Source organism: Corapipo altera, unplaced genomic scaffold (genome assembly GCF_003945725.1).
Source record: "Corapipo altera isolate COAL_440 unplaced genomic scaffold, ASM394572v1 2b, whole genome shotgun sequence".
NCBI classification, from domain to species: domain Eukaryota; kingdom Metazoa; phylum Chordata; class Aves; order Passeriformes; family Pipridae; genus Corapipo; species Corapipo altera.
Genome location: NW_020884874.1, coordinates 18,161,763 through 18,189,735, shown reverse-complemented (window position 1 = coordinate 18,189,735; position 27,973 = coordinate 18,161,763). Strand labels below are relative to the sequence as shown.

General features: G+C 37.4%; 1 protein-coding gene across 1 annotated transcript in view; it reads left to right on the top strand.

Annotated features, from left to right (window-relative positions):
* Positions 1–8,700: 8,700 nt before the first annotated feature.
* The window catches only part of ARHGAP18 (Rho GTPase activating protein 18), a 95,703-nt gene continuing 76,430 nt past the window's right edge, over positions 8,701–27,973 (top strand). The window contains exon 1 of the mRNA XM_027633878.1: positions 8,701–8,857. Within this exon, the coding sequence (XP_027489679.1) occupies positions 8,814–8,857 (44 nt within the window). The 5' untranslated portion in view covers positions 8,701–8,813. The remainder of the gene's footprint in view (positions 8,858–27,973) is intronic.

Below are 27,973 nucleotides of genomic sequence, written 5' to 3'. Positions count from 1 at the left end.
TGAATGATAGATATTTAAGTCATTTTAGAGACAAACAAGGTATGTAAATCCAATGTACTTGATAGATGTAGACTTTAGAAGTTTTTCAGCATAATATGCTGCGTACTGAACTCAGAAGGGATAACTCTGGAGAGTGAATTAACTGACCTTCACTGATCGCTGGGCTGAACCATGGATTGTTTTTAGTTTGTGGATTTGTATCTCCAGAAACACTAGTATGCAGATAACTGTCTGGTATTATACATTTGGAAAATGTCTGCACATTTCTTCTAGGTTTGTTTCATTTCAGAACTATAGAAATGGATGGGAAGGAAGTCAGGTCTAATGCAAATTCATGCCTCTGTCCTTTTCCTCACAGAGTTCATGTGTGTAGGTAGTGTACCATGTGGTAAAACATAAGTGGATTAGATATAAAGTTAATCTGCAGGTGGAACACGTTTCTATTTTTAACCTGGTAGGATTTTCCTCTACGCATGTCAGCCCAGCTGCAGCTTGTAGCCCAGCCTTAATATTTTTAACTTTTATTTTCTATTTCAAATCTTAAATCACCAGTAAGAGATACCTTCAGACTAGTATGAAGAGTGCTTCAGTCCAAGTATTTCTCCAAAGCACATACAACTAGATCAACGCTAGAAAAACAATCACAACAAGAATTCTATTGAGGATTAAAAGCCCAAGTCCAGCTATTAAATGGTCATTGGGTTTTTGCGTTACTTTCAGATATGGAATGGTGAGACAATTTCAACAGTATTTATTTCATCTTTTCCATCACTTTTAGTGTTGTGCCCAATGATAAATATTACACATAATGTTAAAGTGTAGGCACATTTTGTATTATAGAAATAAATATTCATCATGTAAGAAACACGAGCTATATCTGTGTAGGCATTACCTGGTTAGAAGCCTTCAGAGTTAATATCTAATACTGTGTGATTTCTAACTGATACACCAAAATGGTACTTTTGAATAAGACAAACCTGGCTGTTTCTGGAACAACAGTAAAGTACCCACTTGAACAATCTGCATGTGACTAATTGATAACAGTCATGACACAGGTGAGAAAGAAGAGCTGCTGGAGGAAATGAAGGGCATTGTATGTTTCACAACAGACCTGTTGAAGACAGCAACAAAAGACCACCTCAGAAACCAAAAGGAAAACAGAGAAAACAACAGGGACACGTACTTGGAAAAAAAGGCACAAGAAAACAAGAAATGAGAAGACAAAAACAGACAAGATCAGTGAAAGAAGAAAAAATCTGCAGACTGAACTTGTATACATGATTCTAGAACAGATGGTCTCCACGTCCATAGTTACAACTATAATCTGTGGTGTAATGCCTGTGGCTTCTGCCTGGGACTTTCAGAATTCTCTGCTCTCTGACTCAGCCAGTCACAGGAATATTGTCTAATTTAGTTGGTGTAGGTTTGGTATTATTTAACCCTTCATGATACAGTCTGGTAGTCACAAGTTTACACAGGTATCAGTGGGGGTGTAATCCGTCTACAAAATGTTACAAGCAGATGGAGACTTTATCCACTTCCAGGCAGAGTTTGCAGGGAAGAGGATTAGAAGTTGCAAACATTAGGTACAGAAATCAGTGGAACAGTACACAAATGACATACCTTAATAATACCACACATAGAGTAATTTTAAGATTTCTTTTCAGAGACAAGAAACTCCTTTTCATTATATCCAACCACCTACTGACACAAATTATAGTTCTTCTTCATTCAGCCCTCTCTCTAAAGGGCTCTGCATTCATCCTTGATCCAAATGGTGAAGTGTCTTTCTTGTAACAAAGAACATGAATGAAATGAGGGATTTTTTTTTTTGAGACTTTAATGCCTAGGAGAGTGGCTAATGCCACTGCCTTCAGTGTAATGTCAAAGGGCAAACCAATTCAAAAAATTGCTCTGGGACAAACAAACTAACTCAATAATGTAAAAACTGCCAAATATCAAACTATGGAGTACAGGAAACACAGTGGTTTTTAGTTGGCATTTTAGTTAAAATATAGGTTAAAATCCTTATCATTTCCTAGTGAAGTAAAGAGCTGGTTATTACAAACTAAGCCTGTCATTTTTCCAGCTCTGCAAATTGCTTGATCAACATTTCCATCTCTTTTGTATTCAAACTTTAAAAAGCAAGAAAAGCAAAACCCTACAGTACTCATTACTTTTGTATTCCTAAAAATACCAACAATTGCACATCCAATAAATACAGAAAACACAGTATGAATAATACTAGATCACCAGCAAGGTAGATGAGTCACCTTCAGTCATCTACATTGAATATTCCTGTGGCCCATAGTCTTTTGACCAAGTGAGCTTTGTTAAACTGAGAAAAATGTGAAAGCCTTACACATTCTTTATTCCATCATCTGGAATGTATGTTGACACACCATGAAGTTAGATCCCTATTAATCTCCACAGGTATTTAAAGTTTTATTTAAATATTTTGTATCTTCCAAATGTGACGTACTTAGAATATTTAGTTCTTAGCTTAGGCTCCTGTGTAATGATCCATCTGCTCAGTAATGTCTAATACTGTAATCTCTCTTTTTTTTGGTGAGCTAATCATGGCCCCAGACAGCATGCACTCTCTCATTAGTGGCAGAGAGGATAAAGGTCTTAGGAATGGTTATAAAATTTGATGGTGTAATTAATACCTTTATTATTGGCTTTAAAACTTTTAGTGTGAGACTATTCCAACCTCTCCTCTGCTCAAGGAGATTGATATGGATCCCTTTAGAGTCCCTCTTCAGATGCATCACGATAATTATGCCTGTGTTATAGGGCAGGTATGCACTGTGATAGACTTAAATCCTATTCCATCCATTCTCCAATTCAGGGGACAAAAGGATTACCTTGCAGTCCTCTCCCAGTTCATACATTCAGGTTTCCTCTGCCAGCAATGGTGAAAGAAGAGAAAGATGTGTGCTTACACATTGTCCTGACATATAGCATGGCATGGGCTTGGACCGGGTATTTGTGAGGTGACACTATGACACAAACCACGGACAACCAAAACCTGAGGAAAGGCCTTGGCCACAATCTTTTCAGGTTGCCAACCCCTAGAAAACAGTGGCAATCAGAATCTGTAAGGAAGATGAAAATTCCTTTGAGTCCTTGTTGTCCTTGTCCTAAATCAAAAATAGTCACAGCCTGGCCATTTCTGTTACATACTTTCCAGTGAAAATAAATCATAATATGAGAGTATTTACTGTGCATTTGCAAAGTGACCTGTAAACAAATGGTTGACTCCTCCTTCCAAAGAAAAGTTCCCGTTCGTTACTTCTATTGGAACAATACTGTATGAAAGGACCATTTATATGTTCCCAGACCCTCTCTCAGAGCAATCTTGTCACCAGATTTGCAGCATCCAAAGGAAAAAAGTGCTTAAAAAAAACACATGGGTGATAGCAAAGTGTTCAAATACATTAAGAATTACCAATTTCTTAACAGTCTTCAAAAAATTTTCAACTCAAATTAAATCTACATCAACAGTGTTCAAAGTATACTGAAAAAAAGTGTTTTGAATCACTTTATAAACCTTGATGGGGTTCCACACAAAGAGATACCGTTAAAATGGACAAAAAAGATAAATGCATTTGATATCTCATATGATATCAACTGAAAAAACTTGTAGATATTAGCCAAATTACATGAGCAAATTCAACAGCAAATCATATTTACATTAATTCAAATTTAGTGTTTAAAAATAATTTGAATTCTAAGGAATTGTTTTAACAACTTCACTGGAAAATTATACCAAATACAAAAGTGGGGAGTATTCCTTAGTATACTCCCAGGAGAGCAGCAAAGGCAGAGGGTGTTTCAAGAGTGTAGTGGCTTTGATACCCAGGAAGATGAAAGAAAACTTAAGGGATATGAGCCAACTTACCTGCCTGGGAGCAATTTTCCATTCTAATGGGAGATGTGCTGGCAACTAGTCCTGGCAAAACTTTTCAGTAAATCACACGACACACAAAAAGCATTTTAAGACACCCAAAATCATCAGTGAACATAGTTTATTAAGTTTTGCTTGAAAAAGAAAAAAGGTGAAGAGTATTAATGCCAATTTGTTTCAGTCCCATTAGATTTCAATTGTTAGGTCAGACTCACAAGAGTACCAACAAGAAGAGAATGAGAGGGCTGCAATGACAGTGAAGACATTCAGATCTAAAGCAGTAAACTCCCTAGATAGAATTCATCAGTTCAATTATTTGGTATGCCATATTTTCCAGCAGTTTTTTAAGCATTCAGCACTTGCTTTAGAAATAAATTTTATTTCCTGAACATTTGCCATTGAAACATTTATAGAAAAATGCAACTGAATGTAATGTAATTGAAAAACATCTACTGTTTTTCCATTGTCAGGAAACAAAAAACTGGGTTTTCAGGTTTTGAGCAAATAAAATCAGTTTTGCACAAAAATAAAGTTACATTGAATTAAATTTTTCTCACAAAAATCTGCTTAGACCAGAAGGTATTTTTGTCGAAAAAAAAATGTTTTTCATCCAAATGATAATGTTTCAGACTTTATTTGTTGTATGTATTTTTAGAATGTGTTAGTATCATTAGATAACATTTGCAGACTGTTCCAGTTGCCGAGGTAACTATGATATTTTAATGATCAGCGGAGAGGATCATTATGTAAAACATTATGTTAATTTCAAACAGAAAATTGATGTCTTGCTGTTACCTTGAAGCTGAACCTTTTTTTTTTTCCCATAAAGTGCCTTTTCCCATGAAAATTAATGGTATAGCTAAGTGCTCAAGTGTCCTTTTCATAGAGATTCAGGTTGGCTTTGGAGGCAAATAAGGAAAAAATTACACATGACAACAAACTACTGGCAGACAAAAAAATTTCAAACCACCATATTTTTTACAGAAAGAGTATAGGAAAATTTGTTCCATATATTTTTAATATACACGGACAGTGGGTGGAAATTTTAGGAAAGCATATATTTCCTTTTTAACTTTAAATATATTATTGTTTAGTTAAGGAAAGTAAATTATAAGGCACATTTAAGTCCTGCTTATGATAAAGTGTGTGTATTGTCCATGATACAGATCATCTGATAAAGATATTTAAAAACTGACATTAAATTTTTCCTGCTTTTATTACATTATGTATCTACCAGATTAATAGATTATAGCAACAGTACAAATGCCATGCATTTATGATTCTGTTGTAATAACGAATGCTCTTTCTGAGCCTGAAGTGAGAACCTTGCAGATGTTAGTAGCTGGCAGTGCATTTCTGTTCTCAAACCTGCTTCCTCTATTAAAAAAAAAAATTCAAAATTATCTAAAGTAAGTCTCACACAAATTCTAGAGCTCATAATGACAATTGCTGCTATAGCACACTAGCCTTACAAAGGCAAGTTGTCTCAGGCTACCAAATGCAACTCAGTTTTGTTATCAGTCTTCTTTTTCTCTTCTCCGGAGTTCTGCCTGGAGATTGTGTTAAATTATGAACACTTCATTCTCCAGGTGGAACTGGATGCTTTTATGTATCAGAATATGATATGCTCAAGACATCTGAGAGCTCCTATATTCTCCTGACATTTCATCATAATCACCTGATCCATTTTAGAGTCAGTGAACTCTTCTGACAATACTCAAAGTGCATTTTGATGGAGTCTATATTTATACGGACTGTACCTCTTCATTCCATGGAGCTTACTTGAATCCTTTCCCAAGGATTTCCTCTGCAGGCAAAGCTCTGACTTCAAAAGGTGGTTGCTCTTTCTTAGATTCTTTACCCATAATTACACCTATTACCCTGGTCTTCTGTTTCAACCTCACTACCCCGACATGCTTTTCTGACACGCTGAGGTTTGCCAATTTGTACATCCCTACGAGGACTGCAAGCAGAAATGTAAGAATGTGAAAAAACCAGAATTGTATTAAATGAACTAGATACTGTAAAAAGAACATATGATGACACAGCTGGAAATAAGCTGTCTATTAGCTAATAGGATTAGGAATTAATTTCTCCCTTCCAACAGCTTATGCCTCACTTGTCCACTATGGGCAACCAAATGCCTTATCCTGAAAAGCTTTGCTTTCATCCCTAGTATAGTGAAAATAGTGGACTAAATTTTCAATCCTTGAAATTATTTAAAACTTTCTGATGGGTAGCTTTCTACTAGAAAATGCTAATTACACAAAATCTAACATTTCTTTTTGTAGAAATCTGTTGACAGAATATAAGCAAACCACATATGTTACCGTTACCCTCTTGACTACTGAAATACACCCAAACATGATAAAAAACCCCCTGAAGTTAAACAATGGAATAAAGCAATACTGAAACAAAACACCTAAAGTGTATGTTTTACGCCAAACATTTTGAAAAGGCCTTTTAGAAATTGTAAAACAGACTTTTCAGAATTTTTGTTTCATGCAAAGTTTGAATTCTTGCAGGGAAAAAAAAGAAAAAATTGAATAAGTTAGATCAATTTTTAGTCTAGCAAAAAAATTCAAATATTTTTGGGAGCAAACAGTTTGAGTCATAACAGCATTTTAAGATCACAGCTACACCAGATTGTTGATATTTTTGAAAAAAAAATTGTTATATGAATAAATACAAGCACGGAATTAGCAAGTAAATATAAGTTAAGGAATGCTAATGAGAGATAACCAGTTCTAAAAAGAAATATGAAAGGGGGATCATGAAGTACAAAAAAAAAAAGAAGGCAGCTGTGTTAAACCTGCTAGAGGTGAAACAGCCTACCTCTGCTCCACTGGAGCAGAGCTGTAAATGGTGTAGAGAGCAGCACAGAGCATGAGAACAAGTCAGCAAGTGAAGGGTACATATTTTGGAGCTTTCATTGACATGAGCTGAGAAATACAAGAAGTACAGAAAGAATTTATAAAGCGTAAAATAATAACAGTAATGAAACAACAAGCTTGAGGATGTGGGATGTAAAACCATATGTAAAATGGGACAAAAATATCCAACTTGTAGTATTTATCCATTATGAAAAAAAACCTATTTGAATTATTTACACCATCTCCTATATGTTTATCAGACAGAATCTGTATTCTGTCTACTATCTAGAATTCTACTGTCAAGAATGTGCAGACAAAAGGGATTAGTGACTACCACAAACCACAGACAGTCTTAAAATTCTTACTGTCTATGGGGATTTCTAGGCAGTTCTTTCTAGAAAAAACTGAAATACAACTTACAGTAGCCAGTTTACTTCAAGAGGGTGTGGTACATGGTACAGCATATGTATAGATACGTACACCGAATATGGGTATATATGTATATATGAATATATATGTATATGAATTACATACATATATGAATAATTATATCTTGCAAATACAGCCTTCTAATTTATATCAACTATTTAAACTTCTTAGCTATCCATAGACACCAAATACTCCCTGGTCAACTGGAAATACTTCATCTACTGTGGCTTTATCTTTGTTTCTAAGTTTCAGTAGTTTGCATGTTACCAACACAGTGAAATCCTTCAGCAATACTAAGTAATTTATTCAAGCATTCTGAATCAGAAAATACGGAAAACATTTTTGTTTGTAAACTTTCTTCATACAAGTTAATGTATGGATTATGATAGCCTTTGAGTTACACTTAGTACATACAACTTTTTTCAAGAGTCTTGTCTGGTTCAGTGCCTAGGGTGGATGCCAAGAAGGGGAGAATAAGGCTGAAGGGATACTCTTAATTTGGAGTGCACCAGAAACTAAATAATTAATATTCATAGATTTGAAAACCTGGAGTTACTGTTCTGAACCCCTGCTCTGTGATCATCTAGGCCAGTCTTCACAGCAATAAAGACCCACATTTTTTTCCATAACCCAAACCAATCAGATGTAGAGATGACTTATATGCGGTTTATATGAGGAGGTCAGCCATTGTATCGCTGAAATTTCACGAGATCCAAGATCCAGTAGTAAATAATTTCAGTGTTTTAGTACCCTTATGGTAACATCAAAGGTGTTTCATTGTTCCCAGACTGAAGTTGTCTACGTTCTGCTTCAGTCCTTTACGTCTGGTAGATTAAAGAGCTATGGCAAATTCTCCTGCGTAACTGCTTACACGCCATAATCAAAATATCTCTTCTTTCCCGTCCTCTGCTGAACTGAACGGGGCGCAGACATCAGTTTGGTACGGCGAGGCAGGTTGCCCAGACCAACACTCATTCCCCTTGCCCCTCGTTTAACTCTTCCCCACCGGGCAGCGTTTGAGAGGCACCGTGCAGGTCTCAGCCGTGCCATACGCCGGGACGGGACCGGCTTCCCACTCCCGCGGGGCACTTCACACCTCACCTCCCCGCTTGTACTCCCCCACACGCTCCCCCACTCCTACCCCTCGGCCCGACCCCATTCCTGCCAGGGCGGCCCCGCCGCCGGCGCAGAGAGGAGCGCAGGGGAAGGGGCGGGGGGCGCCCCGACGGCAGCGAGCGGAGCGGGGCTGGGCCAGCCGCGGCGGGACTCCCGGCGCTCTTCCCCCGCAAAGGGGCGCCGGGGACGCGGCCGAGCCCTCCCGAGCCCCGCAGCCCCTCAACCCCCTCATTTGCCAGACCTCACCGCGCCGGACGCGACCCCGCCGGCGCGGGCGGTCGGAGGATGGGGGGCGGCCCCGCCCTCTGGCCGGGCGGGGCGGGCAGGGGACGGCCGAGGGGCAGAGCTGCTGTCGGCCAAGGGCACTGAGGAGGGTGAAGGAGCAGCGAGGACCCGCTGACTGAGGAGTCTCTGGGAAGCGTGTCTCTGCTCGTAGTGTGTCCCTCCCGCGCCCGAGGCAGTGGCGGGGAAGGTGACTCGGGAAGATGGTGACCGTGGTGACGAAGCTGGTGCACTACCTGCACCTGAGGTAAGGGCGGGCGAGCGCGGCCACCGCGCTGCTCCTCCCGCCGGGTGCGACACCTGGGCTGTGCCGAAGCCGCCGGGAGGGAAACCGCGGCGCGGTGCGGGAGCGAGTGGCAGTGGCAGGGGCGGGGGTGTCGCCGCGGGTTGAGCGTGTCCGCTCCTGTCGGTGCCTGCCCCGCCGACCGCTCTCCTGCCCGGACTCTTCCCAGCCGCTTCCAGAAGCGCGTATTGCGGCACAACAGGAGAACAAGGCGTGTCTGTGGAAAATACCCGTTATTAGTTTATAGTTTGGAAAGTTGGTGTCTCTAAAGTACTTGTGTAGCGTAATTATAATAGCATGGATTAGAAAAATTGCATATTTTTTTTTTAATACGGCTTCTGTCATCCGTTTTTCCCAGTATCATGCATTCTGAATAGCATTTAGCCGATAAATACAACTGTTTTTTAATTGAATGGAGAAAAGGCAAAAAAGTATGCAGTCCTGGTGATGTTCCACTTGTATTTTGTTGAATCACAGTTTTCCTTATGTATATGAACACTTTATGTGCATCAAAATAGTCGATCAAGGGGAGCATGCACTGAGCCAGAAATTTAATTTGTGAAAGCAGTCATATTTTGGTGCAGCATCCTCACGTAAGGCATACCAGCTCTGGGAGCTGATTTAATTACCTAATTTTTTCCAAGTTAGCCAGAGAGTGGAAAAAAGGGCAAGCAATTGTAGTGTAACTTTTTATTGGTACGATTTACAACTCAAGTCCTAGAATACCTGCAGTCTCTAGTTTTCTGGGTTTTTTTTAAACAATTATTAAGATAATAGTACTTTGACATGAATTACATGAGAGAAGTAAGTAATGTCACCAGTTTTTAACCTGTTTTTTTCAATAGGATGTTTAACCGCCGTTTAACCTATTCCGCAAGTCTAACCAAAATCACAACTCTAATTTTAGAAATTTGTGCAGTTTTATGCTGCATTCCTTTGCTGAGAAAATAGAGAAGGAAGTCAAGAAGGAAAAACCTCTGCCAATTTCTTACTCCTGCCTCTCTTTCTTGCCCTCCTCTGAACAGTGGTTATTTGTTTAGCAGCACATTACTGCTGTTTTTGAAGAAGAGGTTCATGACTCTATTTGCTTTTTAAACATCAGACTAAAAGGCGATCTCAGCCTCAAAGACTTAATAATATAACAGGAATTAGGAAACTGCTTAATGAATAAAGCTGGATGAAGGTGGCAAAGCAATAAAGTCGTATTCTTTAACCAGCAGCAACCTGATCACTGTCAAGTGTTTTTTAGGTATCATGAGAAAAGATGCAAAGAGGCTAACAAGTTCCATAAGCTTAAGCTCTTCCTGTGCTGCATGAGCATCAAGAGATTGAGAAAGCATGAAGAACATATCTGAAAGTTTAATAAATACATGGTTAGTGCCTTTTCCGAAGGCGGAATTTGAGTAGTTTAGTACTGGGTGAAAGAAGTCAATAAAATTAGGGGAGATGTTAAAATGCCCATGAATTTGCTTTTATAGGAGAAGTAGAGCCATTGGAGGTGTGGCTGAAAAGGGACTCAGTAAATGCAGCATTTGAAGGACTGGAATTTATTAGACCTGAATGAACATGAGTTAGGATAAAATTCCATTTGTCAATGCTAAATAAGGGGATAGCTACTTCACTGAGTTTTGCTGGAGTGATAAATAGTGGCAGTATTTGACAGGACATAAATGAGCAACAGTTGTTCCCTGGAACCAGTACACATCAGCAAGTGGGCATATTTGCACACAGAACAGATCAGGGAAGGGTACTCTGTCATCTTTAGTGAGTTTGTAGGCTTAAAGTGCAGATTGATTTTAGCAAATTCACAAAATCGTGACAGATAGGGAGTGGATGTTTCAATCAATGTCCATCAGGCATGAACAACTACTATCAGGCATTACCAAGTGCTTATTATTTGCCTCCCTTAGCAAGTGACCAGCAATATAAAAATGAATTCAGAAAACAGTGATGTAGAAAAGAGGGCATACATATGAAATTGTCTGACATATTCCTGAAATACTGTGATTTCTGATTAAACCACTTTATTAGAATTCTGGCTAGTCATGCAATAATATTTTTTTTACTACTAATGAGAATGGAAGTTGTTAAAAACCAATTAAGAGCAAGGAACCCCAAAAAGTAAGCTGTCAGACTGAGTTAAGAATAGATTGGTAGCTGGTGTGCTGGGAAAAATGCTTATCAGCAGCATTATGACTTTTTCTCCCCCTACACAGAAATCCGAAGGGTCATTTGTCACTTTTGTATTCCGTGTAAATTCTTAACCATTGAGGCCTGGTCCATGAATTGGATTTTAAGGTTATGCCACAGTTAAGTGAATAAATACTGTGCTGATATATAATAAGAAAAATATATTTAAACATTGAAAACTCTACTTAATAAATTTCTAAGAATACATTTTGTGGCAAGATTAGACTATGCCAGTAAAATAGTACACTGGGCAGCCCAAACAATTACTATAATCAGATCCTAAGAGAATAGTAACTATGCCCTTAATTCAGTACTTACTGAGAAGCAGATAATTAATTCAAATCACTTTAGGACTTGCACAGTTAGCGGAAATGTGGACATCATAGCAATCTGTCTTTGAATTTAACACCTTGCAAAACATAGGATCCTGAAGCTACAGGAATAATACTAAAAGCTTGGGCACTATACAACTATTCTAAAAAGTGCCCTTTCTGAAAATCAGAAGTAAATACATTGAAATACAATACTCATAATGCTAGAAGAAATCATGTAGCAGTACTTGGTCTCTTATACTTATCTCAATTAATTAACCCTCATAAAAGATGATTCTGTGCCCATTTAAGTCCCATTCAGCTGAGTCGTAAACTTCTGATTAGTTTCAGTCGGACAAAAGCAGGCTCACTGAATGGGAATGGATCAGCCAAGAAGCTGATTGTAAAAATACTAAATTAGGTTCTCAGCAAGGCGAGATGTTTTCCTATAAATATATTTTATGTAATTATCTCTATATAAATGAAGGTTGTGCAGCAAGTGAAAGCAGAGCAGTGTACAAAAAAATGAGATGAACAGTGATTCTTGAGAACAACAAACAAAGGAGATGGCAGCAGATAGAGCAGTTCCCAATGACAACACTGGGCAACACAAGCAAACCAAAGACAAAGACTTATGAATGTAAGACTTTCACAAGGAGAGTGAACATTCAATGCTACCAACGAGATTTGCACAGTAAATTGTATTGCAGAAATTCAAACTGAAGCAGGTTGTGGTAGTTCTTCATTTTAGGAAATTCAAATGTTTAAGCTACAGAGGTGGAAAAGTGCAGTCCCAGGCTTGAAGTGCCTTTTTGGAAGTTCAGTATTTTTATCAACTATTAGTTTTTATAACCTGACTCTGAAAGTGGTTATGTAAAATGTAACAAGATTTTTAGTTGAAGCAGCAACTACCAAGGCTATTTTGGAGCTGTCTTGAGGTTCCTGCTTTTATATGTGAAATTTTTATATATTTAAAAAGTTGTCCAGCAAATAAAAAAAACTTCTTCTTGTACTGTCAGTTACATCTTACTTCATTGCTCTGATTCCAACATCTTTACACTTAACCAAGAGATCTTACTGAGGTTGTGTAGCTTTGGTATGTGCCTGAACTTAACTGTCTGCTTCTTTAAAATCCATGATTTGTATCTGCATGGTTTAAGATGTGGCTGATGGACTGAATCCTGCCTGAGGAATGTTTCTAACTGGCCTAGTACATTTTTCTCAAAGGAGTCTAGTTTCAAAAATTTTGGACACTTCAGCATGTGGCTGTGCATGGTTAGCTGGAGGAAGGAGCATCTTTTCTCAGCCTCTCTCCTGAGAGGATGAAGAAGCAGAGAAAGGAATACCTGTTTAGAGGTCCAGTAAAGGTTGAAGCTGCTGCTGATGCTGTTACAAAAGCACACAGTCTGAACCTCTTGGTTCAGCATCCCTGGCTACCATACTTGGGCAACGTGTTTCCTTGTGAAACTTGTTTTTCAGAAGTTTCATGTCCCTCTTAGAGCATCCCAGGGAACAAACTACCATGATTTCTGAGTCCAGCTGAATGGGGGCTTGGTACCGGTGTGGTCATGTCTGATAGTCAAGTAAAGGGTACAGGGTTCTGCTGAGTGCTGCAGGTGAGGTTATAGAGCACAGATGTTATTTTATGGCTCTTTATGCTCTTGCACTAGCATACGAATGGTCTGCATGGACCACTGGCTGGTCTTTTATTCTTACCAACCCCTCCTCCCCCCCTCAAACCAAAGGTATACTTGTACATGATGTTTTTTTCATTTGTAAAATTATAGATTGAAATAATTATCATATAAGGACACAATAGGCCTGAAGTGATGTTGTTGACTTCTGAAGTTCTTGAATTAATTTTTTTTAGAAGCTTAATGTGTCTTTAACATATGATTTTTCTGATATCTAACATAGCCACTCTCTGTTGTTTCTTATGCCTTAGTGTAGGAATACAGCACAGAAGGATACCAGGTTGAAAAGAACTTTTTATCTCTCTGAGAGATAGTTACCATCTTTTATCCATGTCATGAACATACTGAGCTTTTTCTAAAGATTAAGTTTTTTTGTCCTTAATGGGTATGCTAGAATCTTGTTCTTTTTGATATTTAGAAATGGACTTCTAATTTTCTACCTACAGTTGCCAGTGGAAAGTTTCTACATATTTCTTTTCCATTGACATTGTCCATTAAGTGAAATTGATTTTCCCACCCATGATAGCTGTGTTTGTGAGAACTCACAAACAGCAGTTTTACTGTTGCTTGTTAGCTTCTCGTGCTGATTAGATTCTGCTCTTTCCCATGTGATTGTCCATGGGACAAATGGGGGTCCATTTGACCACCTTTCTTGATTTTGAGTGATTGGAAGTGACACTATGATTTTAATTAATGTCTGATCAATGTTCGTGATTATATTAAAAGTCTGCTATCTAGTCTGATATAACTGGATATACATAGAACTGCATATACCTTTTTTGTTGCTGTACAACACTGTGTTTGATGGTTGCCTTATGACCAATTAGTATTCATTTAAAACTGATGAGTCCCTGGCTTATAGCATAAAATCTAGTTATTAAGTCTATTAAATGCATGCATTTGTGTATAATTTTTGTTTTTCCAGTCCCCTTATTAATCTGTTTTTTCCTGTATAATATCCTGGACTTTCTCTAAATTGATATCCCTAATTTAATTCTGTGAGTAAATTTCACGTGCTTTTTTCTGTGACAAAGTTATGAATGAAAATGTTAAATAAAAAGATCATTAGTAAGACGAAACCTTGAGAAATTTTAATAGGAAGACTCTCCCAATTCATCAGTTTGCTTTTCAGTGTAATATATTGCTGTGTCTTTTCAGATAAACCTTTCCCCAGTTTACAAACTTCCACTATTCCTAGTCTCCTGTTTACTGTGTATATAGTTATGTTCCTTATGTGTTACAGTATCAATTGCAATACTGAAGACCATATAGGATATATCTGCTGCAGCCTCCCCCATCCTTAATACAAGTTATTTTATTATCAAAATCTGTATTTATTTTGGTAAAGGTAAATAATGTCTTGTATTTTATCCCAGGTTTCCATTCACCTCTGTGTCTCAAAATGTCCTTTCCTTTGAACTTCTTGAAAAAAGACTTGCACACTATCAAGCTCAGAGTAACTGGTGTAAAGATACCAGTTTTTCAGTTTTTCTCCTTCTAAATTATATTTGTTACATTGACATTCTCTGGTAATGTGGCATCACTTGAGCTGATAGATTTTTGTAATTATTCACCACTGCATTCTTAGGGGAATTGTTTCAATATCTAGGGCAGAAGATTATCTATTCTGCCTGCCTTAATTTTACCAAACCTTAAAAACTTTGCTTCCATCTTGAATGAAATTTAGTATTATCCACAGATTTTCATAGTTGTCTGGCTTTTTCTGTCATTATCCTGACGGAATATTAAGTCAGAAAGGTTTGGCGTGGCCATGCCAACATTGTCTTTTATCTCAACTCCATTCTTACTGTGCAGCGACTTCACTGCCAATTAACTTTTCTTTTTCTCTATACTGTCAAAGAATAGTATACTTAATTCAGTTTGTATTGCTAAGTGTCCTGTCAACTGTCAGGACTCGGGACTTTTGGCAATTCTCATTTTGTCCCTATACTTTTTGACTCATCCCCTGCTCTCCCTCCCCCCAACCCCCATCCTTTCTTGTAGACTTTTTGCTCACACCTTATATAGTGTTTAGATAAATCCATTTATTTTTTCAATCAAAGGTGCTGCACAGTTCTTAGTTATTTTTATGGAGCTGCCAACTCCTTTTCCTCAGAGCATACTGAACATCTGAGAAGCCTGTGGTGAGGCTGTGGGACAGAGAACTCAAGGTCTTACACTTGGAAATCATTTATATGTAAGCTTGAACACTTTTTTTTTTTTTTAAGTGTCAGCTATGAAAAAAGCACGCACTCAGCAAAATGCTGTTAGTTGTCAATTCAGGTCATTTTGACTAAAAGGGATTACTAAATGATTGTATGTCAGCTCTGCGAAGAAGTCACCATCCTCTATCAGCGCATTTGTCTCAAAAAAAGAATATTTGTTCATCACTGCTTTGAAACAGCTTAAACCACTTTGTGATCAATCTGTGATAAATGACAAAAAAATCTCGAGTTAAGAGTGCAAATCCAGCACTTTTCCCTCAATTGAACTTGACTAGATCTTTGACTAAAGAAGGCCATCACTAATATTTTGTTATCATTTATCATTTAATTTCTCACCACTGTGCTCCATGTGATACCTCCTGGAAACCACACAAAGGAATTATCAGAGCCCAAGAAACATGACCTGGGACACTCACCACCTCTTTTTTTCACCAGGCTTGCCAGATGCGATAGAAGGGAAGAGAGACACTTGTACTGTTTGGAGGTGGTGGGTGACTCTTGCCACCGAGGAGAAGGCCAGATGGTGGTTATTTCTCAGATAGTGTCTTCTCTTTCTGGTACTACCTGTCAAACCAGATGTTGCCTGGGTAGACCATGTGGTAGCTTTTCTAACACTGGAAGGAAGGTGATTCAATAACTGTGTAGTTGTTTTCCTCATTCTGTTAGGGAGTAGGGAGTACAACAAGAGTATGTGTGGCATCCACTTACACCTTCATTCCCTCACCCTTTCTGCTCAGATGCTTACTTCCTTCAATCCTTCCTGACGTATCCTCTCAGCAAAAGTGACTGCAGTAAGTAATTGAAAACCCTGATATTATCTTTTTTTCCCCCCTGCAACACTGATCAGTAGAATCATTGGATACTTGATTTCTATCATGTAATATATATAAATTTTTACCAGCCTCATTCCTTCTTTGTGTTTTCAAAACTTCCTTCATCATCTCTTGCCAGAAAAAAACAAACAGTGTGGCATCACAGTCCATCAGCTCAGAGAGAAGGGCTGTATCACTTTAATAATTTTTCATTTTGCACCACAAAGATCAAAATAACAAACATTGCTGTATAAAGTAAGATTTCAGAGGTCAGAGATTTAATTCAGGAGCTTGAAGTACAGTGAAAAGCAACAGAAAATCAACTCAAGAAAAAAATACAGGCAGGCACATTTAGAATGTGCTTACTAGAAGCCAGCAACCCAGAACAGCTCTTAGCCGCTATGTGTCCTGCTGAGCTGTGGGAATTTGAATGGTTGTCAGATGGAATAATTAGAAATCAAGACATTTTTCAGAATTACTGATATGTAAATCAAGCAATGTTATGGCCAGAACTCGGTGACTTTGTGAAAAAAAAAACCCAGTATATAGTTGCAGTTGTAAAAAATATTGTTCCCATGGAGCATAGTAACAAATAGTGAGAGAAAAGAAATGCATGTCAATGACAGTGACATTAAAAATATCCACCCAGACAGAAAAGCAGAATGCAAGAAAAAAATAAGTGTCAAGTATGACATTTGGAGGCAAGCTGAACACAAAGATGTCCAGCAGAAATGAAGTAGTCATAGGCATTCAATAAATTTAGCAGTTTTAAGAGCAGAAATTCTTATACTTCGTGTCCTCCCAAAAATAAACTTAAAGACAAGACAAATATTATTTATGGAGTTAAAAATTTGCTTGTTTCTTCCTTACGGCCAGTCAAGCCTGGCCAAAGATATTTTTTCTTATTTTGCTTAATTCTGTTTGTTTAATACTGTTTTCAAAGTTGGAATGTTTGTAGGTGGTGGAGTGGTGGATCTCCTCTTACTGGGGACAAGGGCATGCACTGACATCATGGACTTTATCATAATTCCTGAGGCGAAACCAAATGGCCTGGGGATTTAAACGAAGTAATGAGAACCAGACCTACTTCCCCTTGCTTACACATATCTTTACCTTCATTCTCTTTCTCTGGAATTAACATTTCATCTTGCAAAAATGAGAGGATCCCTTCCCCTATGCAAGCCAACCCCTATAGTCCATTCTATAGCAGTATCCGATTTTAAATTTTTCTCCAAACCCCAGATTTCTGGAGATGGATTATATATTATTGAATCTGAGTGTCAGAACCTGCAAGGAAACATTAAAGCAGCCTGGGACACATCCTCAGCATTGTTTGTATGTGATTTTCATTGCAGCTGTATAGGGCAGCTCGGTGAAGGAGATGGATATGGAAACGCCAAATCCAAGAACCGTACTAACAGCTTGGTGTATAGTGCTGCATCCGATACTTAACTTGTAAAGGCAGGAGTCAAAAAAGGCAGAAATTTCAATAAAACCTTAATTTTACCATGTAAAAGAAGAATATATATATATAAAATTATTGTTCCTTATCTAGCATTGAATTGTCAGATTTTACTTGATGCTAAGAACTGGTAGTCATATTCAACTTTTTAAAAATACTAATTATAAAAATGGAGCATAGCTGAATGAATGTGACAAAAGAAGCATTTGTGAAAAAATGTCAACTTCTGCAAAGGAACACAGACTGCTAGAACACGTGTTTTTGGCACAGAAATTACAAATTCCAGAAATCAACATTCAGCAGTGTGTTTATGAGAGTCAAATGCAAAGTTTAAAAAAACTGCAACAGTATGTACTCACTATTAAATCAAGCAGAAAACAGTAATTTCATTAAACAATACAACTGACAGAGGAACTACAGAATCAGAACTATTATTTTTGTCAAATATTTTGCCACATAAAGTTAGGAGGAGATGGAGTGGTTTTACAGTCTTTGATTATCAAAAAATCACTATTGACTAGTGCATTTATAGGAATATTTATTGTTTGAAATAAGATTCTGAAACTCCAATATACAATTTATTACGATGGACTTAATATGAAAAAAGCCTTAAGTGTCTATGAAGAGTTGTGCTAAGTGGGTTCATTAAATCCTATCAAAATTTGTAATAAGAGATGGTCTCATCATGCAGGAAAGTGAAGTAGTGGTTCAGTTCATGCTTTACCAAAGTGTCACTTTGAACTAGTTAAATGGCTCGCATGATCACTCATCTGAAAGGGAACTGTTTCAGTTGAGAATTGGGATACTTGCTGGAAGATTACACTTATTCAAATGACAGCAAGGAGAGATGACACTCAGCTGTCATAAGAGTGTAGTACATTAGTACTTCGAGAAAACTTCTGTAATACTTTTGATTGGATACAAAAAGTGAACAAAGATTGTAAGTGCAAATAATATTCAGTGTAAAGAGGACTAGACCACTTTTAATAAGAATTGTAAACAAGATTAATGCTGTTGCAGCAGTATGTTTTATGTCCTCTTTGTCTTGGACCAGGAGAATAATTTTTTTCTTCTGAAGGCTGGTATGTGATACACATTTAACAGCTGTTAAGGAATAACAGAATTCCAGCACTCATTAGGGTTTCTGATTGTTGTGAATAAGAAATTAACTATCTAGAAAGAAAGTAACGTGTGTTATTTTTTACCTCACGAACCTTACCCTTTCCTCTGTGAGGAAAGGAGTGTCTTTGAGCCTCTCTCATAGAAGAGCCAAACTTCTCTGGGTAGAGACGTCCATTACAGTCCAGGTTGCTTAGATGTGCAGATGAATGTGCATATGCAGAAGGACAATTACAATTGTGATAACATCTGACAACTAGGAGAGAAATGATCTTTAGAACTAGTATTGGTCTATCTCAGATGATTAAACTGAGTCTTTACCGCAGAGGTGAGATGTAGGACCTTCACTCCTGGATATCACTGGTGTGGGATCACTACAGCAAAGGCTAGGTGAAAGAGGAGAACTGATCACCCATGTATTTTTCCTGTAGGAATTTATAATTCTGTGAAAGCAGTTTTGGTCCTCTCTGTTCTTCACAGTAGAGAAACATATGGCCCCACATTTGGTGGCCAGTACTAGCAACAGATTAACATCTTAAATAAACACTACATTCTGCTATTATGACAGTAAATGCTATTAGACCCGAGCATAATGAGACAAAAGATTCTATAGCCAGAGGAAAGCACATATTCTTTGTAAATTAGGGACATGGTATTGATTTATAATTACATATATGAGATAGAATGGTTTATATCTCCGATAATTTTTAAAGTCTACCATCTGCCCCTAGACAAACTTAAGATGGAAACTTAATTTGGATAAAAACCTACTTGGATAGTTAATTCAGTTAAGGGATCATTTTCTAATAAAGTTGAAGGATTGGGCTGTATGATAATCCTTTGAACTACCTGCAACAGCAAATTTGTCCTAAGCTTTTGTTCCCCACTGTGGCGTTTGGCTTTCTGGTAAGTGATATACCCAGTATGGTCAATAAAAGCTGACAGAAACAAAATTGAAGGAATTTTAAAAAGCTACTGCTATTGTAATATTAATAATAGCAATGAAACTCAACAAAATACAAATGATAATCCTAAAAGAACATTAAAACATGTCTTTGTTAAATGCAGTAATGATATAAGTAGATGTTTTTAAGATTAATTTAAATAAAAATTAAGAATGCATGCACGTGTACACATACTTGCTAGAAATGGGATCAACAAAGATCTTCAGTGTTATGGGTTAAGACAGACATGAAATTAGGACAAAACAGGGATGTTTAAGTAAATGCCATTTTGAAGTGTCTTAGTCTCTCAGGACTGTGCTTCTGCTCCTAAGCAAAAGCAGTTTCCATGCAATGAACTGCCTGGTATTTACTGACTCCCCCTGCGCTCTTTGCCCTTGGCAATTTCCATTGAGCTCTCTCACACAGCAGAGTATAATGTCCAGTTCAATTTGATAAATAGGAAATCATAATAAGCTGTTTATAATAGATTTAAGTGTAGTACAGGATGTTATGTTTTTTTTCAAGGTGTCTTTAGAGCTAATGCAGAGATACCATTTTAATGTTCTGGCCTTTATGATGTTGTCAATTTAAGTATTTACATCAGATTTGTAAATCCTTCATGACATTTTTGCTGAAGGAAATATTACTTCATCTACTGTGCTGCTAACAACAGCATAGAGTTTGCTTAGGTAAGTGAGAAGTTCAGGCCAGTGTCAGAGCTTAGCTACATTAGCCATTTGTGGTGAAAGAAAACCCTCTATTAATGCTTATGTGCTAGGATTAAGATGACTTGAATGCTGTAATCCTTCCTGTTCGACTATTGGCATCATGCTGCCATCTGACAACAGCTGTTTCCTCCTTAATCTGATGGAAAAAAATGGTGGTAGATTGTTACTTGCACCATTACAAGCTCAGTTGTTCCAATTTATGTTTTAGTAAATATGCATATTGTATCATAATAAAAGCCTTTTATATGTATCCATGTATTAAATATAGTATAGTCTTGTTTATTTTTGGCATCTGCTTTAGTAAGTACCCAAAGAACCATCAGACATTGTTCTGCACCAGCACTTTATTTTTAGTTCTGTAGTTAGGAGGATGCTGTATGGAACAGCAGGATCCAAAAGTTGTCATGAGGAAAAAAACAGGCATTTGGGGCGTATAAAAAAAAAGAGTAAATGTTACATGTCATGAGACTTTGTAATAACCACTCTTGGCAGAAGGCCAAGCACAGTGTTTGCAGAATCTTTTGAAGCCACTGGAACTGGAAGGTCCTGCCTTCAAACTGGATATCGGGTTGATATTTCTGTATTTCCTGACAGCTGCTACTTTCAGGACACAAAAATATGTTTGCCTCAACTATTCCCTGAACTTCAAATTGTTGGGGTACTTAGGTGAATCTTGGAGTTCCAAAACTCATCCATGAGAATCTGATTTGAACACTGTTGGATCATAGTCCCATTATAGGTGCTGCTTTGACTGACGGCTACTGGTATATTGAATACATTTGGTATTTGAGATAAAGTAAAAGCTTGCTAAATGACAAAGTATTCCTTCAAACAGATGACTGAGCATTTGTATTTTTTTAACAAAAGTCTCCTTTTGAGTTGGTGATGCACAGAAGAGTGACCACTGTTGGTCGTGAAGTAGGAGAATTTAGTCTGAAGATCCTATATCCCTCTTTATGTATGTTTTCTGACTTTAGTTTGGGGGCACAGTGAAATGCAGGCATGGATAAAGGGGAGTTAAAAACGGGTCATATTGAAAATCAGGCAAATAATTCTGTACCTTTCAAGATTATAAACTTCATTATAATTTCAAGCGAAGTCCTTTGAATAGAAAATGCAGATGTCAGTATTTACAAGAACAATGAAGGCTACAGACAGCGCTGGGTTTGCACCCACCATTGTCCAGCACTGTGTATGTGTGCTGTAGATCATCCTAAAGGTTACAAATCTCTCTAATACATAGGAAAGGGGGAAAGGAATATGTCAGTGTCAGCTTGGGAACTATTGTGTTCTGATACATTATTATCAAAAATCCTGATTATTGACAGCAGAAATAGTCAGCTCTGAACTTCCAGAAGCAGAACTCCCAGCTTCTGTGAAAAATGGGCTTATGGCCAAGGTCTCCCAAAATCCATCTACACTAGCCCAATAGCTGTTGAGGGAAGTGAAAACAAACCTGTCTATTTTGCAAAACACAAAATATTCCTAATAGCAGGACAGAAAGTTAAAATGGTCCTACTCTGCTGTCTGCTCTTCCTAGTAGATAAGCACTATGAAAACCAAAATTCCTTCATGTTTGAGGTTGATGGTTCCACAGGCTGGAACACACCATGAACTGGCTGCACAGAGACTGAGCTTCTCATTCACTTCTAGAATCATGCTCTGGAATTTATGCAATACTAATTTGTAATTCAAAGGATCTTTGAAAATACTCTTGTATTAGCACGATTCACGCTGAGATTGTTAACGTAGCAAATCATTTGATTTTGCAGTTCTCCCTTGTATTAGCTGCTTCCAGTAATGAGACTTTGCATGCAAATACAAATAGTTGGGGCAAAATAAAAAACTGCAAGCCCTAATAGATGAAATAAAATATTGCAGGTATTTTCATGACACTGCGGAATGTATGAATAGTGATCAAGTGTTTAGGAATGAAATGGAAGGAAACAAAAATACAGAGTTCTCTGCTTATATTAAAGATTCATTGTGTAAACTGTATTTAATACCATCTTAAAACAGATGAGTTCTTGTGAGTATTCTCAAGGGGATTTCTTTTATTTGCACCATCTACCTTGGTTTAGTCTGAAGTAAATACAGCTTAAAATCCATTCTTAGGTTTCAGCCCTGCTGACTCAGATGTAACACCAAACCCAAACAATCAGCAAGATAGTCTGTGAATGTAATTTTTTGAAGGCATGTGATTTTTTGAAGGACGTAGGAGCTGATAATATGTACTGACATTTTACAGTAAGAACAGATCTTTTCTTAGAGAATATTCCAATCCAGAAGTATTCTTATTATTTTTATCTTTTGCTATCGCAAAATGTATTTCACAGTTTTAATTCTTTAACTTCAGATGTCACTCAAAAAGTTGGAGTGATTCAGAGGATGTCTTTCTGTTTGTCCATCGACATTTTTGATATTTACATTTCCAATCAGGGCATAAATGTAACAGTTTCGCTGACTAAAATGCACCATTAAAATTTAAATGCATGTTTATTTTACGAATACATAATTCACTGAATTAAGATAACACCAAACATCCACTATGAGCTAAAAACTTGGCTTGCAATTTAGAAAGGGGCCTGTGTTCTGCAGATAAGTACACTGTCAGTGTTACTCCGTGTTTAAAATGTTTCAGCTACAGGGGTTAGAATTGAAGAATTGCTTCATTTCTGCAAAGCAGGAGCCGGGCAACCTGTACATCACAAGATCGATGTTTAGGACTGAGTTCCTGAGAATTATTTGTGACTGCATGCTAAATGTGATCCAGATTTCCATAAAAGAGGATGTTTTTAAATCTAATCAGAAAATCGTATCCTGAGAAAGTAAGTTCAAGAAATTCAATCATAATGTAAACAGGATGTATTACTTTTTAAAAAAGTTAATATTTAAAATAGTGCTGCATGATAAAATTATAGAATATAAAAATATTTTTCCTAGAGTCCTATATACTGAATCATTATTTCTATTTTTTGTCATTCATATGGATTTACACTGCTTCCATTGTTACAAGGAACCAGAATTATTTAAATTATGGTCTGTTTAAACAGACTAGTAGCTCTATTGATTTGGATGAAAAGTTCATCTACATGGTTTCCTACCATACAAGAGTTTTACAGAAGGGATGATATTCCCAATGCTTTCACCAGCTTGCAACCAGATGTAACCAGGCAATTCCTGAGCCAGATGTTCTTTCTATGTGTTTAGTAACAGTCCATGGCTATCTTTTCTGCGAACATGTTCGGTCTTGCCGAGAGCTTCTGTAAGCTTTTAGCTTCACCAGCATCCTGTGGCAAGTAATAGCTCTGTGTAATGACACTTTATGTGAAATGCCACACCTTGCATTTTGTTCTGAAACAGTTTTTTCATTGTAGTTATAGTTAATTCCCCCTAGTGCTGGTATTGAAAGAGACAGTGAACAATCCATTGAAATGACTCTTTTTTTTCCACTTTGATGTTTGTGTCTTGGTAATTTAGGTCCCTGCCTTCATCTGTAAACCACCTTCCCCTGCTGTCTTTGGTTTTTTTGTGGTGGCTTTTTCGTTTTTGAGATTTTTTTAATTGATCGTATAATTTTCGTAGCTGGCAGTCAAATCACTAGGATTACTTATATGAGCAAGGCATATTCAACTGAGCCATGAATTAGAAATGGTATTTAATATAGTTTAAATCTGAATATTTTTTAAACATAAACACAGTTTTCATTGTATTTTGATTGGATGTTTGGGACTGTAAGCCTCTTAACAGGAAACCTGATCTGACTACAATTTAGGCAAACACTTATTCTATATTAATGCTCATTGTTTACTTCAGTAAGAATGTGTTATGCCAAAAGAGTTTGCTATGTACTTTTATGGCTTAAAAGTCTTTCTGACTTACACCAAGAATAATACAGTAAATGCTATTGATAAATTTGTAAGAATATTCCCAGTATTCTTCTGTACTTTGCAGTATGCCAGTAAGTTAAGAATGAAACATTATCATCTATTACAACACTTCTGTACTTTCAGTCCCTAAATATGAATAATACAAAATACAGTACACATACTGGGTCCTTGGAAAGCAACTGTGATGAAGCTTTATTTTAAAATACTAGCTATGCTTTTCATTTAAGTACTTATGTGCAGTCAAAAGAATGAGAAATTAGGTTGACTAAAATAGTTACAATATTCTAAACTGAATAGGTAAAACTAGGGAATTCTACTGATTAAAGCAGTGTACTTGAAACATGGCAACATCCTACAGTTATTACTATTTCACAGCTTGTTGGCAGCTAAAAAATGATGTACCTGCTTCAAGGGGAAGAACATTGCAGTTTTGCCCATGCAGTAGTACTTCAGGCAGCACTTAAGACATTTAAGACTATTATGGTTATATATTGTAATATATATTTCTCCATAACATTACAGCACACATTATACATTGTGCTGATTCTTTGTGAAAATATCTTCCTGTGATTACTGTAATGAAATGCATTTTGGATAGATAGTAAACCGATGCTTCCACAAATACATAACTGACACTGGTGCTAGGAAAAAGCAAAAACTGCTCCTATGAGCATCTGCTCTTAGAATAACAATAATCTTTTATAGCAATTTTGTCTTAATTCTTAGTGATGCTCCAAACCAACTGAAGGGAAGACACTAAAAGGCTAAGAAAAGAAAAAAAGAATGATTTTCGTGGGCATGCATCTTTCTCCCCTTAGCTGTTTATTCATGGCCAGGATGCCCAAAACCAGTGTAGAGGCGTGGTGTTTGTGTTGTTGCTTTGGTAAAACTAAAACTAATAGATATCTGGAGGTTCAATGGCTGAAGATTAATTTTCCCACTATTTGCAAGTACTTTTTGGGCTTTTGCACTCTTGAAAACCTGCCTATTTCAGTGAGAAAAGGGGTTTTTAGAAATGATAGCTCTACTAGTAAAAGCCCTACTCTGGCTGCAATAGAAAATCACTTCATACTGATACAGCCACCTGAATACCTGAACAGGTGTTAAATGTTACAAGTACTTCTATATTGATAAAATTTATCTACACTAAGGTGTTTTTTCTTTACCCATGCTACAAGAGTCAACTGGCAAAATTAAAGTGTGGAAGACCACCGTGAGAAAGCCTCCATTCTGTAATTCCTCTAATTCTTTTGGGAAATGCTCAGAACTTGGGTACTGTTGACAAGTGCCAAGCCTGAACTGTAAATGCTATTCTGAATGTGAAAGGGAGAGGGAGCTGACACATGGTAATCCCATCATTTTGGTGGGAGCCTTGGGGGAGTACCATGAATCCTTGTGAAATTTCACATTGCTGTTCCCTCCTCCCGTCAGTTTTCTTTTTACGCAAAGGAAAGGGTATTCTAATCTTTTACCTTAGTGCTATTTCTCAAAAGACCTATATAGTGCTAAGAATGATGTTGAAATAAATGATGATCTAAGCAAAAAATGCAGAATAAGAAAATATTGGTTGTCCTATACCCAATGAAAAAATATGACCAAAAGAAACAAGCCACAGGGAAAAAAAAATTTAAATATTTAAATGTTGCAAATCTTTTGTGAATCCAAACCCCAGAGAGCAGACAATTCACTTGTGAATTTATTTATTTATGTATTCCTCAGAAGAGAATTTACAAGCCCGATAACATGCTGGTGGACCATCCAGTTCCAGCAGCAACAGGCCAGCAGCAAAGCCAAGGGACTGAAGTCTTGGTAGGAACCAACCTGTTTCCTGTCTCTCCTGTATCCCCTCAGAGACGAGCATGAAAGAGCCAAAGTGTTGCAGCTGATGCTGAATTTAGAGGACAGGAACTAGTGGCTGAAATATTAGTCCTGGAGAATTAGGAGAGGCTTTTAATGTCTGACTCTTGTGGCATCACCATTTTGCTTCATGTTCTCTGGCAGTAGAAAAGCTGCAGTATTCTACTGTCCTGTTGTTTATAACCCCATTTCCCAAGTTTTTTTCACCCTTTGGTGAAGTAAGGCTACCTTCTTCACAAGCCCTGATGATCTCAGCTATGGAAATCTGATAATTTCTTGTTCTACAATGTAGGCATTTTCCATATAATTTATCAATTTGCCTTTTTTCTATTTATCAATATCTATAATCTCTGTTGCCATAAAAATAGTATCTCAGACAGTCTGTGGTAATGGCAGTTAGGCAATTAGAAAATTCGGAGTGCTGATCATTATATATCTGTATCTGCAGGCAATGAGGGAGAAATAACATTTGTATAATAGTTGAGGCATGTTTGTTTGTGGCCTGTGTGCTGGTTTTGCCATGTTTGTGATTTGTCCTTCACCTTGCAGTTTGAGCTCTTAAATCCAGATTATGTGTCATAGCACAGAAAGAAGCAAAACACAAATAATGTAATTTTCATGTGACTACTGCTTGATTGTCCCTAACCACCTAAGCTAATAGAAGTGTGATTTTATGACATTTATAATAACAGTGTTATAGTTCAGGGAAAATTGTAAAGTCTCCAGGAGTGGAGGTACTTGTGTGTAATTGAAGCTTTTGTACATCAGCCAGCAGGTGATGAAAGCTCCTACAGATGATCATCCCCTGATGTACTTCTTAAAGAAGTTCCAAAACAAAGTTAAAATAATTAGGTCCTAAATTCCCTCGAGAGCAGCAGAGCTTATGGTATCAGAGTTATCTTCTTTGTAATATTTTCCAACAATTTTCACTGTCATGCCTACTCTCATACTGGATGAGTCTCTTCTCAATGAGAATTTGTGAAAAACTTGAATTACTGAAAGTGCTTATTCCTTGTATCTCAGTTTTAAAGATGGTAGAAAATGTGCCTGGAAAAAGTGGTGAAACCAAAGGTTTATGCAGCTGATATACTATACCAGGATTGTTAAAATGCTTAATTACTGACAAAGAGAGGATAGGCTGTCTGGAAACGATGCGCCCCTTCAAAAAACATTACCCTTCGTTAAAGCAAAATGCAGTCCTCACCTCTTTGCCTCTTCTGTCTGTCTCTCCTACATGAGAGTTCACAGTATATAACATAATGCAGCACTTTTTTATGGTCAAGAAATGATACAAAAGAGATGCTGATGGTTCTATGATATTTTAAATTGTCCTGAGATAAGAGATGGATGGACTCAGCTAAACTCTGAGATGGATATATTAGTGACCAGATTATAGTGCCTTTTGTCAATGTGTGTTTTTTATTTAGTGAAAATATGCCGCTCATAGGAGGTGATTGTCCCACTCTGCTCTTCACTGGTGTTGCCTCACCTTGAGTAATGTGTGCAGTTTTTGGTACCACAATATAAAAAAGATAGTAAGCTGTTAGAGAGTAGTGTCCAAAGGAGGGCAATGAAGATGGTGAAGGGCCTTGAGAGGAAGCCGTATGAGGAGCGGCTGAGGGCACTTGGTCTGTTCAACCTGAAGAGGAGACTGAGGGGAGACTTCATTGAAGTCTTCAGCATCCTCACAAGGGGAAGCAGAGGGGCAGGTACAGATCCTTTCACTCTCGTGACTAGTGATAGGACCCAAGGAAATGTCATGGAGGTGAGTCAGGGGACATTTAGGTTGGATATCAGGAAAAGGTTTTTCACCCAGAGGGTGGTTGAACACTCGAACAGTCTCCCCAG